This window comes from Leptonotus elevatus, chromosome 11, assembly GCF_054856555.1.
Source record: "Leptonotus elevatus isolate MCC_2025b chromosome 11, RoL_Lele_1.0, whole genome shotgun sequence".
NCBI lineage: Eukaryota > Metazoa > Chordata > Actinopteri > Syngnathiformes > Syngnathidae > Leptonotus > Leptonotus elevatus.
Genome location: NC_141249.1, coordinates 6,226,079 through 6,242,939, shown reverse-complemented (window position 1 = coordinate 6,242,939; position 16,861 = coordinate 6,226,079). Strand labels below are relative to the sequence as shown.

The 16,861-nt window shown below is 38.9% G+C and overlaps 1 protein-coding gene across 6 annotated transcripts in view; it reads right to left on the bottom strand.

The window, feature by feature from the left end:
* hmcn1 (hemicentin 1) overlaps positions 1–16,861 on the bottom strand; it is a 118,166-nt gene that overhangs the window by 68,414 nt on the left and 32,891 nt on the right. For all 6 annotated transcript variants that reach the window (XM_086088473.1, XM_086088477.1, XM_086088476.1 and 3 more), the window contains exons 2-11: positions 10,603–10,673; positions 8,724–8,882; positions 8,526–8,648; positions 7,793–7,964; positions 5,188–5,294; positions 2,206–2,326; positions 1,847–2,110; positions 1,621–1,765; positions 1,349–1,470; positions 256–525 (exon numbers count right to left, since the gene is read on the bottom strand). In XM_086088473.1, the coding sequence (XP_085944599.1) occupies positions 256–525; positions 1,349–1,470; positions 1,621–1,765; positions 1,847–2,110; positions 2,206–2,326; positions 5,188–5,294; positions 7,793–7,964; positions 8,526–8,648; positions 8,724–8,882; positions 10,603–10,673 (1,554 nt within the window). The remainder of the gene's footprint in view (positions 1–255; positions 526–1,348; positions 1,471–1,620; positions 1,766–1,846; positions 2,111–2,205; positions 2,327–5,187; positions 5,295–7,792; positions 7,965–8,525; positions 8,649–8,723; positions 8,883–10,602; positions 10,674–16,861) is intronic.

Sequence of the window (16,861 nt, the reverse complement as noted above, 5' to 3'; positions counted from 1 at the left end):
TGTGCTGTGGGCTGATGGGCGGAGACTTCTATTCTCCCACTTTTGAATAAATGATGATGCGACGGGGAGCCGGACACAATCTGACCAGAACACGGCTTCAGTGTCGTCAGCCTTTTGTCATCAGAAGCTTCTGATAATTATTTACCTTTGCAAAGGGACTTCTTCACCAGGATCTCACCATTCAGTTAATTGAACACGCAAAGAGTACAATACTTAATATTGTCTACTCTAACAATATAAAAACACACTCCTTACCTTGCACAATGAGGTTGACTCGCTCTTCTGTCATCCCTCCCTCATTGACAGCAATACACTTATACCAGCCTGAGTGATCTGGCATTACAGATGACACTTGAAGTGAAAGGTTAGACAAGACGTGGACCCGACGGTCCAGACGGGCTTCAAGACCCTCTCTTAGCCAAGTCAGGTTGAAGCTGACTGTGCTGACAACATGGCAGGTGAGGATAGCTTGGGATCCGGGCGAAGCTGTTACGTTGCCTTGGACTGTGATAGAGGGAGGAGGCTCTGCATAAGGAAGACATCATAATAGGAGTTTATATTATGGAGTATGAAATAAAATGCACTAACTACAATTACATGTGTGGTTTTGACGTTAACAAATTTGAAAATGTTCAAGGGGTATGACAACTTTTGGAAGCCACTGAAGGTTTTCAGAGCTTCAACTGTTTTCCTAACATTATCCTTGGCCTCCTTCGAGGTGGTGGGCTTGGGGGAGTATTAAAAAAACTGAAAGTTTGGAAAGCAACATTTAGACTCAAATGACTTTAGTGATCGTGCTGGGACTCGTGGTGTCATATAGAAGCTATATAGCTCCATAGAATATTTCTGAATAATGACAAATGTGTTTCGATTGTTTAATGCCACAACTAAAAGCATATGACTCACATAGTTTCATTGTGTCAATGTTTTCTGTTAACTAGTTTTTACGATCTGAAATTCAGATTCATTAAAAAAAAACACATCAAAAACAGCATTCCCATTTCAATATTTCCCACTGACTGAAGAAACAAAAACAGTGAAATTGATTGATTAATTGAAATATTTATTGACAACAAACGAAGCATGTTTACAAACATATGACACAACTGCTGCCAAAGGGATAAAAAACACAATAAAGCCATAGGCTTATTTCCATTGTGGTCCCTAGAGTGCGTGAGTGTGTATGTGTGTGTATCCATGTGCCAGCATGTCCATGAATGTATATACATAATGTCCTGCAGTCTGACTGTATTTAGGGGTGATTGTTGTTTGTGAATACTGTTATTTGTAAATAATCAAGTAAATGTTCATATGAAGGGTGAGTGACGTGTGTATAACATGCGCTTACCTGATATATCCAGGAAAGTGCGAGCTCGTCCAGTCCCAGCGCTGTTGACAGCAATGCACTCGTAGTAGCCTTCATCCTTTGAAGTCACCACTTCTATTTCCCATGATGCCGTGTCAGACTCCCTAGAATTAAGCAAGTCTCAGAGCTTTAGGATAGCCAGAAATACAGTGCAGTACATTCAAGTAAAGTTTAGTTTTGCTGGAGGAAATCACTTTTTTTTTCCTGTTTTCGGTAACTTAGAACAGTTTCATGTCCTCAATGTCACTGCTAACCTGAATAGTTGATCCATCCCAAGTCGTCTTCCATCATTGCTGAAGCGTAGGGTGAAGGGAATCAGGCTTTCCACTTGACATCTAACAGCCCCTTTCTGGAGATAATAACCATGGGTAATTGCTGGCATCAGGACTTTGGGGGCATCTAACAAGAGATACATCAGAAAGCAATGTTAACCCTTCATTTCTTATATTGTCAATAGTATGTACAACTTCAATTACTTACCTGGTATAATACTTGAGAAGGACACACTAGAGACTCTCTGGAAAACAAAACCATCCCGGTCATATCCTGTCACCCGCAGAAAGAACGCTTCATTTGGCGGAATAAAATCGGTGACGTTCCAGAGGCTGTATGGTTGTCGTTCAGGGTAGTAGCGGATTGGCAGAGTTTTAATAACTTTGCCTGTTATAGCCAAGAGCTCAAGCCTATCAGGCCGAGCAGGTGGAGAAAGCCCAGTTGTGTTCAGCAGGATGTGGGTGGGAATACCTGGGAAGTTAATAGAATTTATACTTGCATTGGAACAATCACAAACGTGTAAGACAATAACACAAAATTGAAAATAATGAATGAAAGACACCAACCTTGAACTGGACGACTGATCGTCTTTTTGAAGTCCATTGTGGGCCTTCGGGAGAACCCAGCTCGGAAGTCTATGCTGCTGAGACCTGAGATGCGAACTGAGTGTCTTCCTTCGCTAGAAGTCTACAATTTAAAAGAGGAGATGGAACCAAAACCAAGATCAACCTTCACTCACGAAAGAATGACTGTGTTTTAGCCCTGCTACATTCTTTGTTGGTTGCTTTCAAATGGTAATCGAAGACCACTCGTGAGTTTTAGCCTCCTTGCTAGCAGCTAGCTAAGTTTAACTAATGCTAAAAGCCTAGCTGCCATTTTAGCCTTTTTGTTAGCTACTTTCACATCATTTGTTTGCCTTCCCATGGATTCAAGCCTACTTACTAACTACTTCCAGGCACTGTGTGCATGTTTTTCATGGGCTTTTGTCCATTTTGAGTAATGCTGATACACTCCATCCAGTCTATTTCCTCCGATCTAGCAATTCTTTACTAAATGGAATTGACTGCACTTGGCTTTTCGTGTCCTTAACTGTCATGGTGTGGCGCTCGGTATGTTTGTGTCTGTTAATATGTGTGTCTAATTATAGTTGGGATCTGCTCTTACTAGTACTAATGCTCTGACTGGATTTCACTACAAATCTTTGCTGTTAGCCATTTTTAACAGTTGTTGTTGCCTTTTTAATGACAGACAGCTGAACAGACATGACCTCTATTCTGTAAAAGTATTTTGTGTAGACAAGCCAATATGATTAAGTCTAACTGTGTGACATTCAAACATCTTACACCTGATCTTATACGACCTCCCCAATTTGAAAATGACCCAATCAGTCGGGCATTCATACTTGAATTAGACACACACAAGCACTATAATCAGATGCCTCTAATGGCTCAAATGGTCTTCTTCTTTGATGCCTGCACATGGAGACCAAGTAATTACTATGAAAGTATAGGTTAAGGTGTGGTAGGGTAAAACACCTTGGAGGTGTCACAGCCTTGGCAGTGTGTGCATTCTAAATGTCAGCAGGATTTGCCTAACATGAAAGAGAGTGCATGAAGGTCGTCTACTTAAGAATGATGAAACTCAATCTAAAAAGACAAAGTATAGGTTTTGGGAAAAAAACAATGATGAAAGACAACTGGGCTAAACACAACCCAGCATGGCAAAAAGTGAAATCCCCATAAAGTCCTGTATGTTTCCACAATTCTTTTAGACCTCTTGGGAAACATATGAGAAAGACTTATTTATAGGCTTGAAAGCACTGTGGGGAAGTTGAATTTGGAAACCTCTCCATTGTCAACACCATGAACAAGAAAGCAGGATTAAAAAAAATAATAATGTTTTTATCAATAAATGATAAGTTGAGAACACAAGACTGATACAGTAAGTGATTAAATGAGACAGAAGCTTTTGGATGAAAGATGTCAGTGTGATTATGCTTCTATCAAAGCTCCGCAAAAATCTAATGAAAATGTCACATATCACAAGGTAAAAATGTCTTCCAGAGCACATAGCATGCTTAATATTCTCTATTCTCCAAAACTTTTCCATGTTTGAAATATGAAGAAAAATTGGAAATACAGAACGCCTGCCAGTCTGCCTTCCTGTGTGACAAATGGGAGGACCGTGTTGCACACGATATATTGGAAGCGAAACATAAGAGCTGGGCCATTACACTGAGCATGAGTCAAAAGGGAATTATATTTTATGAGAATTATTGTTTTGGGCATCTGATCATTACATCAGAATTTTGTCTTTTAGTTAAGGTTGTATTTGAAACAGCTACTGCTTTTGTACTTTGATTCAATTGGAAACCTACCCAGAACTTTGATTTGCTATGGAACAAATTTTGTGATGCCATCGCTGTCATATTTATATTTGTATAATGTATTTTTAAGTTAGGTTTTCTTTCTACTGTATAAAATGAGAACATACTGAATAAACACAGCGATAAACAGATTCACCAATCAGACTCTATTCTGACTCTATTAAACTAATATTAATATTAAATACAATCCAAACGTTCAACACTACAGGAAGGAGGGAATCTCGGAATCTCATTATGCTAAAAGTACATTTTTAGTTAGGGTGCAAAATCATGGTAAACTTTGTGTGCACAGAAAAGGTTGGGAACCAATGACCTAGATTGTACACTGTAAAACAGAATTGGACTCTTCATGCATGACACATAACTGTGGACACAGTAGTGCTGGAATAGAAAAACTGAGCACATAAAATTGTAAAAAGAAAAAAAAAGTCTTGCTACGCTAAAGCGGTGAAATTTAGGAGCAACAAAAGAGCTCATTATTTATAAAATCATTGGCTATGATGGGTGTTCCAATGGGTCAATACATAGCCAAATCCTTATGTACAACTAAAACAGTGAACTTGAAGAAAATGTTTTACTTGAGTCATTTGGGATCAATCTTAAGTGATGCCCCAGTCCTTCAGCTCATACGTTTCCCAGTAAATCAAGAGAGCACTGACACTGACAATGAAGTTATGAGGCTAAGTGTCACAGCAGAGAATAAATGAACCCTTCCACAAATCACTAAAAATGCTTGTCATTTTCCAACATCTGGTGTTGACACTATGCTGTAGTGAAATGTGTGTCCCATTTGGCAAGACTTTGATAGAAGGGTGTCATTAATTTAATTTCTATGCAAGGGTGGTGCTAGATAATGAACGCCCAAACACAACAACTAAAATGTCTGTGTTTCAACATACTGCCTCTCAATCTACCTGGACTGCTTGCAGAAAACATGCTGATGATGAAATGACATTGTATCTGGACACACTAAAATATTTGTGCCGTAATTCAATTTAAGAACCCAGGCCCAGATTTATGACCGCTGATTTGTGACCTCAATCGAAGGTTACACTGCTGAAGCGCTTGCTGTAACTTTTTTTTTAAACTGTTTAGGGCTGGGAATTGTTGGTCGAATGCTGCAATTTCCTTCACATTACCAGGTAGAGACTGGATCTTATACCTTGATAGACCACAACCCGGTCTGCGGGTCCTTGATGTTCACAACTTTTGCAGAGTTGGGAATGTGTAACAGCTCAGTCAGACCGTCACTCTTCCCCATGATCCTCCCTGGAGGCAAAATATCAACATGGGGTGATAACTGGCCCTTTCCACAGAGGCAGCCAACATAAATTCATTTCCAAAGCCTTCTCGTACATGATTAAATATAGCATTTACAAAAAGTTATTTTTTGCTCTAATTATCTCTACCTGTCATGTGTAATGTCTCTAATAATGGTTGCTGATTCTGCCTCACTGTTGTATGGTGTTCCACAGGGTTAAATTTTGGGGGCCCTGACGTTTTCACTGTACTTTATTTGCTGATCTTGGGTTCCATCTTAAGAAAACAAGGTCTCCTACTGCTATGCAGATTACTTTTTCATTACTGTCCTCTCTGGAAGAAATCAAGGCCTGGATTGGCTTTTGACCAAGCATGAGACTTGGTATTGCTTTAGTGTTTTATGGTGTTTACTGTTGTTATGTTTTTGTTTGTATGACTAATTTTTATTCAATGTAAAACACTTTTTATGCAGTAATGGTTTTCTTAAAAACCCTTTTTCTGCCACTGACGAGAATTCTCGTCAGATAAAAGCATGATGTAATGTGCCAGTGACGAGTCTTCTCGTCAACTACGTTTTTTTTTTTAATGAATGGTTAGAGTAGACTCTTTGGCGTCTCTCCTCCTTATATGAAGCCCGGGAGGCAGTGTAATGGTTAATGGTGACCACTTGATGGCAGCAGTTGCTCTCTTTGCTTTAAAACAGGAAGAATGTGTGTAGATCCTGCAATGTTCCTTTGCACACAGGAGAGTGCTTTACTCTTTTGATTCACTCTTTACCACACAAAAAAATATTGGTTTTAAAACACATCTACACAAACACATTCGTGATAATTTGTTAAATGTTTTGTAAGTAATTTACCAAAAGTGAAAATGTTGACACAAATTTTCATTGTTTTGATTCTTGTTTGATGAAGGGAAGGACTGTTGAGATGCTTGAAATGTCACAAACCCCAACAATTTAGTGTCAAAGTCACTGTTGTGCAGAAAACACATCTTTTTACAAAAAGCTAATTTTCTCCTTATTTTGTGAGAGATTGGTTAAATTTAGTGAAACCAAGCTATTTTCAAATGGCGATTACTAAAGAACGGAATAAGGTAGAACCAAACTTTTTTTTTTCAAATGAAAGAGCAGAATCCAATCTTTCATATGGTAACCACCATGGGTCCATTTCACAAAGAATGTTCAACAAATACTGAGACTAACCCTGAACAGCGAGTTGACATGCCCTGAGATAGGAAACTCTACATTTTCAGTTCCAGAACAGTTTATTTGAGGTAGTTATATCAACAGAGTTGTTTCACCTGCCGTTGCCACTACACTTAAAAAGTCCACATCAATGGAGCCCCGATTCGTCGACTCACCATGGCAACGGGGAAGCGCAGAGCGCGGCGGCGCCCTCTACTTCCGCATTTTTTACCCCTCTTAACTGGAAATCTAAATGCGATCATATGGCAAATTTGAACATGCCTGCAGCGGCTCCCCGTAGAGGAAGGCGGCATGGGAGGACGTTGCTGCTCGGGGGTCAGGTCAATGCGTTAATTTAAATGTAGTCCTTTGCAATCACAATGATATTACAGGGTAACCTGTTGAATTGTAGCGCATTAATTCATTACATTTAATTGCAATCCTGAAGGGGACAAGCGCACTTGACTTAAGATGAAATATAAAAACATTATTCAAACGGTTATAAGAAAAATGCGGAATTCAATATATGCTGTGATGTGAGCACATGACTACGGCGCCGGCTAATGTTGCAAATGTAAGGACTGATTAAGTTGTGTATGATAGATGATGGACTGTGATGTGAAACGGTACCATTCCAAAAGATAACTGTCTGGAAATGCCAGCATATCTATGCACGATCTGATAACAATCTCGCGACAAATATTTAATTCCCTGCGCAATAATGCGGCACCTTCATCAATAGGGTCATTGTCAAAAGGACATGCCATGTTCGTGACAAAAGTGGACTTTACGCTCTAGACTATAGGCGTATTTACGCAAAAACTCGGCGCAGCGGACTTTATGAATGAGGAAATGAAATGTGTGTGGCTGAAAGGAGGCGGGGATAGAGAAAACCTGAAAGTTCATTGTGAAAAACCTGCAACCGACCAGTTTTGGCTCATGGAACATGTTACCACGGTAACTTACCGAGAGCTTAAATTACCTCTTTTTATGAAATAGGCTAGAGTTACCTATTTTCCTCTGGTTTCAGTTAGCTCCTTTTCTGAAACGGAAAATGCAGAGTTTCCCACATTTCAGGGTTTCTTGACCGAGAGTTCTCACTAAACCTGCTTTGTGAAATAAACCCGATGTATATTTAGTCATAACACATTCTGGTCAGCCTTGGAAATGAGTGAAAACGCTTTAAATTGGCTTGCACTTTAGTTGTTTTTTTTAGGAAAACACTAGGCATTGAAAGAGTTTTAAAGTGTTCTATAAATAAAGTTGAGTTGAGATAAATGCAATCTTGTAGACATTTGAACGATTGTAACAGTTAGCCTACCCTGTGGGTTTATAATCTGGATGTCTGGTGTGGGGCCACTGAGGGAAACAGTGACTTCCTTGAGACTGGGGTCAAAGGGGATCAGCCAGGTGTTGCTGACGCCAGTGAAGTGATCAGTTGACAACAGGTGGACCTTTGAGGACTGCACAGCTTCCTCCACCCATTTCAAAACCTGTGACATAAATAATGTCGCCATTAGTTGTTGACAGCAAATCTGTACACGGTGATGATTATCATCTATCTACAATATCTACAATCTGTGAGTCCATCTTGTTTAGACCAAATACTGTATAATTGAGACTAAATCAGAAGCAGTAAGCGATTGTGCTCCATTTTAAATCAATTACTTCAATACATGATTTAACTCCAATTAATTCCACACATCAGCTGAATAACTAAAGATCCATTCATCAGTTATGTCCAATTCTAGTAACAGTCCAAAGCCATTAAAATAATAACTATCTACATCCCTAATTAATTTATTAACTGACAACTGGAACTGTATTCCAATTCCATGAAAGACACATACATAATAAGAAGTTGTAAATTGTCTGCCTTTTTCCAAAAAAATCTGCAGCTTTACCATGACTGAGTGGTTTTATCACCACGGCCAAGGCATGCCTTTGTGAATCAAAATATTTTCCCCATGACTCAGACAACTTGAAACTTGCACTTCAAAGTTCAGAGCAGTACAGAAATGCACTATTGCATTTTTGTTTAGTAACACTCTTACCTCATTGACCTGTTTCTTGTCTAGATGGAAGACCTGTCCAGAGCTGGTGGAGGCAATTTCCTCATATGCCCTGTAGCCGATGTGAGTCCTGTCATCACAGTCCCCCGTCAAGACAAACACAACCTACAGTCACACAATACAAATGGAAATCAGTCTATATTATCACATTATATTCGTAATAAAGAATATCAGCCAAACCTGGGACTGTTTCTGCTGAATGAGTTGAAGGACGTCATAGGTGAGCTTGTAATCTTTGGACCGGGCATCTGTAAAAACGTAAATGAAGGATCCGGGCAGTGAGATCTCCAGTGCAATTTTTATTGCACCAATGCTCATCTCTGGACAGTCACCACCACCCTGGCAATGAAAACAATATCATTAGCACATTAAAAAGTTAATTAGCCAAGTATACAGAGATAATATACAGTTTGATCAACCAAAAATACTGATGTAGTTCAATTAAATAGTGTTGCACTTTGTTGTAGAAGAATCACAACACATCACCCATGACACATTTGACTCAGTTATACTATTATCATATGCCAACACACTCAAAACTGACAGCATGTCTTCAGTTTACATGGTGGTCCAAAACATTTAAAATAGCCATAATAATCTTGTCTGGTAAATTATTGACCAGATCTAGCCAACCATTACATGCATTTTGCATGTTATCACACAGCTGAAAACAGTCAAGTTTTGATTAAAGGGCTAATTGACTCATAGAACCATTTTCAGCAGTAAAAAGTTAATATTTTGTCTATAATTGATGTGGTAACTTCATTATTTTTAATGTACAATTAATACCTTTAAAAACTAATGTTTCTACTTGCTGTTGACTAAAGATGACATCACCTGTGCTGAGGAAGTAAGTAACGACCAATCATGGCTCAGTTTACTGACTAAACCCAGAAAACAGGTGAGCCATGATTGGTCGTTACCTACTTCCTCATTCCATCATCAGTCGACAGCAAGTATAAAAAATAGTTTTTAAAAGTATTAATTGTACATTTAAAACAATAAAGTTATCAAATGAATTCTGGACAAAATATTAACTTTTCACTGCTGGAAATGACTCAGTGAGTCAAGTATCCCTTTAAATTAGATCTAACCCAACACAATCTGTAATTGTTGCTATTGTTTGTCAAATTTGTGTATTGCTTGTCCTGTCCGTGGTGGGGCATTGACATATTGTTATGTGAACCACAACCCTGTCTTAAGTCCAAACATACAACTCAAGAATTTTGACTGATATAAGGTACTAATTAAATTACTAAAATTCTATGCTCTTGTAACCTAAAAGCTGGTGAGGCGTGCAGTCAGTCGTCACGTAACTGAGTGATACAGAGAAAAAAACAAACAAAGCAAGTAGATTAGAAAACCATGTGATTGCCCATCTGGGTTGTTATTTTTTTGGTCAATATCTGTGTCTGGCTGCCTGCTGGGGTCAAAGAGAAACATCCTCTGCAGGATTTCAAGGATGCAGTCATCAGAAATCTCTCTAATGGCCCAAAATGTAACCCTTGTATTGGCATATCCAAATAACTTATGAATTATTCATTTCTATCAACAAATGTTGATTGGTCTATGCCTGAAATGTACACTTGAAAATAAAAACATTTGGTCAAGTGGAAGGAGAAGAGCAGGACAAACAAGTGAAACAAGCAGAAAGTGAGCGGAAACTGGATCGTTTCCATGCTCCACGCGACACACTCAAAAACCAGATTAGCACAAACTCATGCCAAGGATGCACAGACAATAGCCAACAGCTTTCTTTAAGATACTCTGAGGGTCCAGATTTCATTAATTTGCAACGTCCACAATGGGAAAGAATAAGAGATGAAGGATTTTCATTGTTTAACACTAATCAAAATATTGGTCTGTAGATTCCCTGACTAGTGTAATGGTGTACAGCGACTCCACATAAATAAATACAAAACACCCCAAAGAAACAATTTGATTTGCTAGGCTTCATTGTCCATACTAAATAAATGTTTTAGCATAAGTTGTCTTGGCATGACCTCAATTTGCCGCTAGTCCAAGACTCCAAACCTATTTAAACCTGATGTCAACCCACCTGAACATACAGCTCCCTCAGCTCATACTGGAATTTCTCTGGGTCTGTTGTGATTGTAACGGGTCCGATTTCTGCAACAACAACAAAAAACAAATATCTGTATTACAAAATGTAAAACAAACATCATTACATTCTCTTCGATCGTTTTGACGCACGCCAGATAAATCAAATTTGAAACATGGTCCATGCCCAAAATTATTCATACCCCTTCTCAATAGGCTACAGGCCATACTCAATGTTGTACAGTTATAGACAATTAGAATGCGGTGGATTACGTATGATAGAAGTTACCAGCATCCTTTACAATGGTCAAAAGATTGCAATTCTTCAAAAATGTCTGGGACATCAATAATTTTGTTGTCACTTGAAACAATGATGAAATTGGCAACCATTTTTAATTTACATCTCTCTCACAACTTCTTTTTATCTTCATATCAGTCAAGCCTTTTTCTATCATGTATCGTGTTCTGGGTCAGGGGTGAGGTGGAGTATTTATCATCTGACTTTAGGCAAGAGGCAGTATAGACCCTGGACTTGTTCCCAGTCAATGACACAGCACAATGAAAAACACTCTACTCAAGATTTGGCGCGATTGCGACTGTTTTGCGGGCTTAACTTTCTATATGTCTAGATGAAAAACATTTCAAGTTATGTAATTCTGACCAATCTTTGACCCTTGGAAAACCTTTGCAGTGTTGTGTTAGTAGTCACTTCTGTTTCTCAGCTTCCTTTTTTTCTATCCATTAATGAGCTGCTAAGCTCTTCCTAAATCAAACTGAGTGACTTCAGCCACTGCAGCTGTGCTCTGGAATGAGCTTGACGAAGGTTACAAAAGAACACACATGTAGACAAAGATGCCACTTTGCGGCTTCCCTGTACCTTGTGATGACAACAAATACACTAAAAACAAGTCTTTCAATGGGTCACTATGCCCGACCCAAAGCTTTAGATAATAAATAGAGCACCCAAATAACTCATTCACTCCCAGCCATTTTCACTGAAGCAACCCCCTTCACTCCCAGCTGTTTTACTGTATTTTGACAGATTTGGCAAGGCCCACCGAATATTGTATTCTATTGCTATAAAAACATGGAACCCACCAAAAGAAAGATTAGAGTCTCTTCTTTCACCCGGAAAAAAAGTACATTTCTATCTGTTTCCGTTTTGCAGCGTTTCATCATTATTCCCAAACCTGTTGAAAACACTGGCAAAAAGAGCTTGTTGCAACATGGCCCTGGTTGATCTATTATACTCTGCTGTTACCTGCTGGCCGTTTTTTAGAATAATTACCAATGCTTTAAGCGCCCTATTCAGTTCTGAAGCTGCATCAAAGCCTTCTGTATGCTCTAGCATAAAAAATAAAAATAAAACCTTTTTCTTTTTTTACGTATAAATACGTTTTAGGGAGTGAAGGACAAAGTATTAAAAACGTATTCATACATTATTGGGTTTGAATGATTTAATATAGATGTAAATGTTTGGCGATTGAATGTTTCAATGGTTAAAAAAAAAAGTGCTACAATGCATCATTCACACCAAAATGTAATTGGTCGGTTAGTGGAAAAACAAAGCACTTTTTCTAATCTGCCAAGGTCGTTCAGAATCAATAGTACTGTTCAATGTAACTTAAACTAGTATATTTGAAATGTGTCTATGTTTATGTCTTTGCCATATCATTAGATCATTGATTGATTTTTGAAAGGCTCTGGTAATCTTGATGACACCGTTGCCTGCTGCTACAGTGCGTTTTTGTGTAAGGCTGGAAAAAAAAATCAGCAAAATATTGAGTTAAAAAGCAACCTGTTGAAATTATTGTATGTCCACCATGTGTGTGTGGAGTGTTTTATAGTAGGACCCTTGATTTTTCAGGTAGGCTACTGTACGGCGATTTGTACTGAATATGCACAGAAACACTGGGAATGTCAGATCATACAGTGCTTATGCTACCCCAATTGCACACAGTTCAAACATGTTTTTTGCGTAATAGTAAATGCTACTTCATTTTACATAGGCGCTTTTACACCTCACAAGGCCCTCAAAGTGCTTTACATTCGACTTCTCATTCACCTAATGATGACGTAGCATCAGGAGCAACTGGTGGTTCAGTAACTATGTTAAGTATCCTTACTCAAGGATACTACGACGTGGTCCCAATGGCATGGGATCGAACCCACAACGGAGACGACCACTCTACCACTTAGTCACGGCGCCCTCGTCTCTAAATACAGAATGTGTATTTTTTCACATTATATCAGCTAAACAAAACAAAAAAAAGTAAATAATATACAACGTCGATGGCTTCTGTGTGCAAACATCCCTTGCCTGTTCTAGATCAAATGTATCACATTTTCATGACGCAAACTAGCAGTTTATGACAACATGTGTGATAGGAGAATCCTGACTACAATCCTGGCTGGAGAAAAAAGGGAAGGAAATAGATTTAATGTTGTCTCCAAGAAGACAAAGAACAAATCATTGACACGAACAAGGCTCAGTGAATGAACTCAGAGTGAAAGAATGCTGACAAAATTGTCAAGAACAAGGGATGGAAAAAAATTACCAGTTTAGGATCAGACAGAGAAAAAATAAATCTGCACCTCTTCATTTTGTCTTTAGCTTGCCGGTGATGCAAGTTGACATTCGTGAAGTACCAGCAAATGATCCAAGCTTCAGGTATTCATCTGCACATCTCGTGAAAGATTAAACACTCAAATAGTAATCTAACAGTGAGCAAATGTCCACTTATAACCTCATTTTCACTTTTCACAACAGACTAGCAATCAGACTAAGGTTAATTTGTTTGGAATCACATTTGTATTCACTGGGGTGTGACTTTCTGGTTTCTTACATCATCAGTGGCATGGAATTCAGAGGCCGTTCAACTGAGGGGTCACTGGTAGGGCTGTCTTGATGGGAATTTTTTTTTTTGGTAGCAGCATTGTTGACAAAAGTAGAGCAGCCACATATATTTTCTCAGAATATGTCCTCTAAATGTTCTGTTCTGTTAGTCATTGAACACAGCATAAACCGTCTGCATTTCAAAATTGTACAATAGCAACAACCTCAATGGCAGTCGACTCTTAGAGGTTCTGACGTAGTAGTGTGAGAAAGGGCAGTCAGGATTTATTTTTATTTTTTTTACATTTGAGGCCCGCACTCACATGTTCAGTTCACAACAAGTAGCTGTTACAGCACTTAAAAGGCAACAGAGCCTATAAACACACACTGTGTACTGTCATTCTGCTGACTCAGGGTAAAATGTGCCAGAAAAAGAGTGGCTATCAGTGACCATAAGCTGTGGGGTGTAATTCATTCCATCGACCCCACTGAGAGAACACATGTGGAACTGCAGACTGTTTAGCGTAAGATGTACATTTGTTCACTGCTATTTGACTTTTAAGACCCATGTTAGAGTCCAAGGTCAAGCCATTTAGAAAAATTGTAAAATATTATCTACCATACCATACCATACACATGGACAATACGAGAAGACTCTCTCCAGCGTCTTTCCACACCTTTTCTATTCACTGCCAAGTGCCCAGCATGTTAACCAACCGGAGCTGACATTTAATGACTTTTAGCCAGCAGTGACTGAGATGACATCAGGTTTTTATTTTGAACTACTATAAAATGAGCATGTGTGGGAAAGTTCGCCAATATGGAGAAGGACCACCATGTTTTTAGGCTGCTTATTGTGGCACCACTCCACTCAATACAACGGAGGTATCACAGAATGTGGGGCTTGATCCTGCACGAACATTTGAGTTGAAAAGATGAAAAAAAAAGTAACCCGCACATACACAAACTTGTATGAAATGAAAAATAAAGAACTAACATACAAGAGACAAAACAATCCAGATGAGGCGTTTGTTCTAGAAAGTGATGACAGCTTTGAAACCAATGCAGCTCACATTTGACTAGCTTACTGTTTTTGGACACACACACAGTCACACACACACACACACACACACACACACACACACACACACACACACACACACACACACACACGCAAAGAGGAGTGTGACCTCACCCCAGGGGATGTCTTAATTGTGCGCTCTGTGAATTGTGTGTACATTTATGAGACCGACTTGGGCGTCTCCTGCACTGGCAATGAAGTGGTACATTCTCAGTCAGTGACCCAACAGCGAGATTGGTGGTTTCGTTCAAATTGCATTTGACATTGTTGTCCAGATGCGAGAACACTAAACTGCAATGTGGTTAAACAGTAACATCCCAAATGAGTGTTATGGGGAAGCGGCAGGATATCTGTCAACACGAATCAGGCATGTAGTACTTCTATTCAGTCTGTATTGTCTGTAAACACAATTCAAAGGGGATAAAGCATAATCCTCTCTCTCTCTCTGAGGTAGCTAAATTGTTCAACTTGAGGCAATGGAATGTATTAATGTTGGATCCGTTGTGTCTCTACATAAGCATTGCCGAATGTTGGAAGTCAAACAAATACAGTATGTATCAATATAAATATTCCTTGTTCTCAGCAAAAGTTTTATTTAAGTCAATTGATCCTAAGAAATTACACTCTACATTTTCATGCCAGGGCAAGTCTAGTTTAGTGTGTTTGTGAATTTGGTAGACACGCTATGCCTCAGTGGGCGTTCCGGAGGAACGCATCTGTCACACCCCCGGGCACATCTTGTAATTTCGTGACAAAGAGTTTTAGACTCGAAAAACTAGGTCAATCGAGTGGCGCAGGTGGTGAGCCACAATCTTGGTGGATTCGATCGAGGCGCAGGCAGACAGACATGTGTGGTTGATGTCAGCTATTTCATTCATAAATACAACAAAAATATGGGACAGTTTTCAACTTAATAGCATCGCCCTGACCACCATTGGGAAAAGGCTCTGTTTCAATGCACCGTTGCGCCCAATTCTACCTGTACGAAAGGAGGGATACGTTTTCAGACCCTGTCTGACCCTTGTCTCCATGATTGACCATTGACCTGAATATCTGTTCAACGATGCACTTGAACTCCATGATCTGGGTAAACACACATCTGGATCACATTATCAGAATGGAAAATAGCATTCAATTAACAACCCTTCCAATTTTAATCAATATCATCACTCTGACAATACTTTGATGACTTTTCTGACCATAAAACGGTTGATAAGGCATAACTATGCGGCTTTGATGAAATCCAGATGAAACTTCTTGGAGACAGGCAAATATAGATTTCTCCCTTGGCTTCCCCCTAAAATGAATATGAATTTAGTTTTATTAATCTTTGCAGAACTCTAAGGCACACATGAGCAGATGATATATATAATAGTACTCAGAATCCAAGAAGAAAAATGTCCATCAAGCCAGAAAAAGTTCACAAAATGTTCATGACCTCAGGACTTCGTGATAGCGTTGTTCCTTACTCAGCATAACTTTATTAACGTTTCCAACCAATTGTTAATCATAAAGACAAATGACAATTGAGCCATTTGCGTGGTGAAAACAACATCTTAATAAACCGCATGTCCCCAAGTGTTGTTCGACAGCAAAGAGGTCAGACAGATGCTCGCTACATCACCTTGGCGACATGCTTGGGTTGAGGATTCCAAATAACAAAAGTGACTTAGCTGTTTGGTTATTAAATCTCTAAAGGCTTCTCACTGAAAGGTCACGACTTACGAGTATAGAGAAATGATGTGATTGAGCCTGAGCTTTGCCGGGGCATGATTCTATGAATCATTTGATTCACTTAATTGCCCAAATTGCTTACGTTAAGTGCAGGCTCTACACAAAACGGCAACATGCAACCACAAATCTGCAAATCTCATGACAGAGCACTTTATAATGAGTGCATTCAGCAATGACTGAGTGCATAAAGTGTCTTGTTTGTTTTAAAAAGCGTGGCGTAATTATGCATGCTAAAATTTACGAAGAAACCCAAGATGCAGCAGATTAGCAGAGTAGACCACACACAGATGCTTATTAAGAGATTTCCAGCTTGTGTTCCAGAGCTCACTAAAGCAATTTTGGGTTTTGCCCAGGTGTGGTGTAAAAGAGGACAATAATCCTAGGTATTAGCCTTTCATTATTATCTGTATCATGCAAAGAATTAAAATATGGTTCGATACAAGCTGTTTTTGCGGATATACCTTTGATATTTATATATTGATATATGACGGCGTATTAGGGCCACGTATAAAAAAAAAAAATTCGAGGGGGGGTGATATTCTGAGAAAAAAATTGTAAATTCACGAGAAATAAACTTGCAAATTTGCCATTTTAGAAAATTGTAAA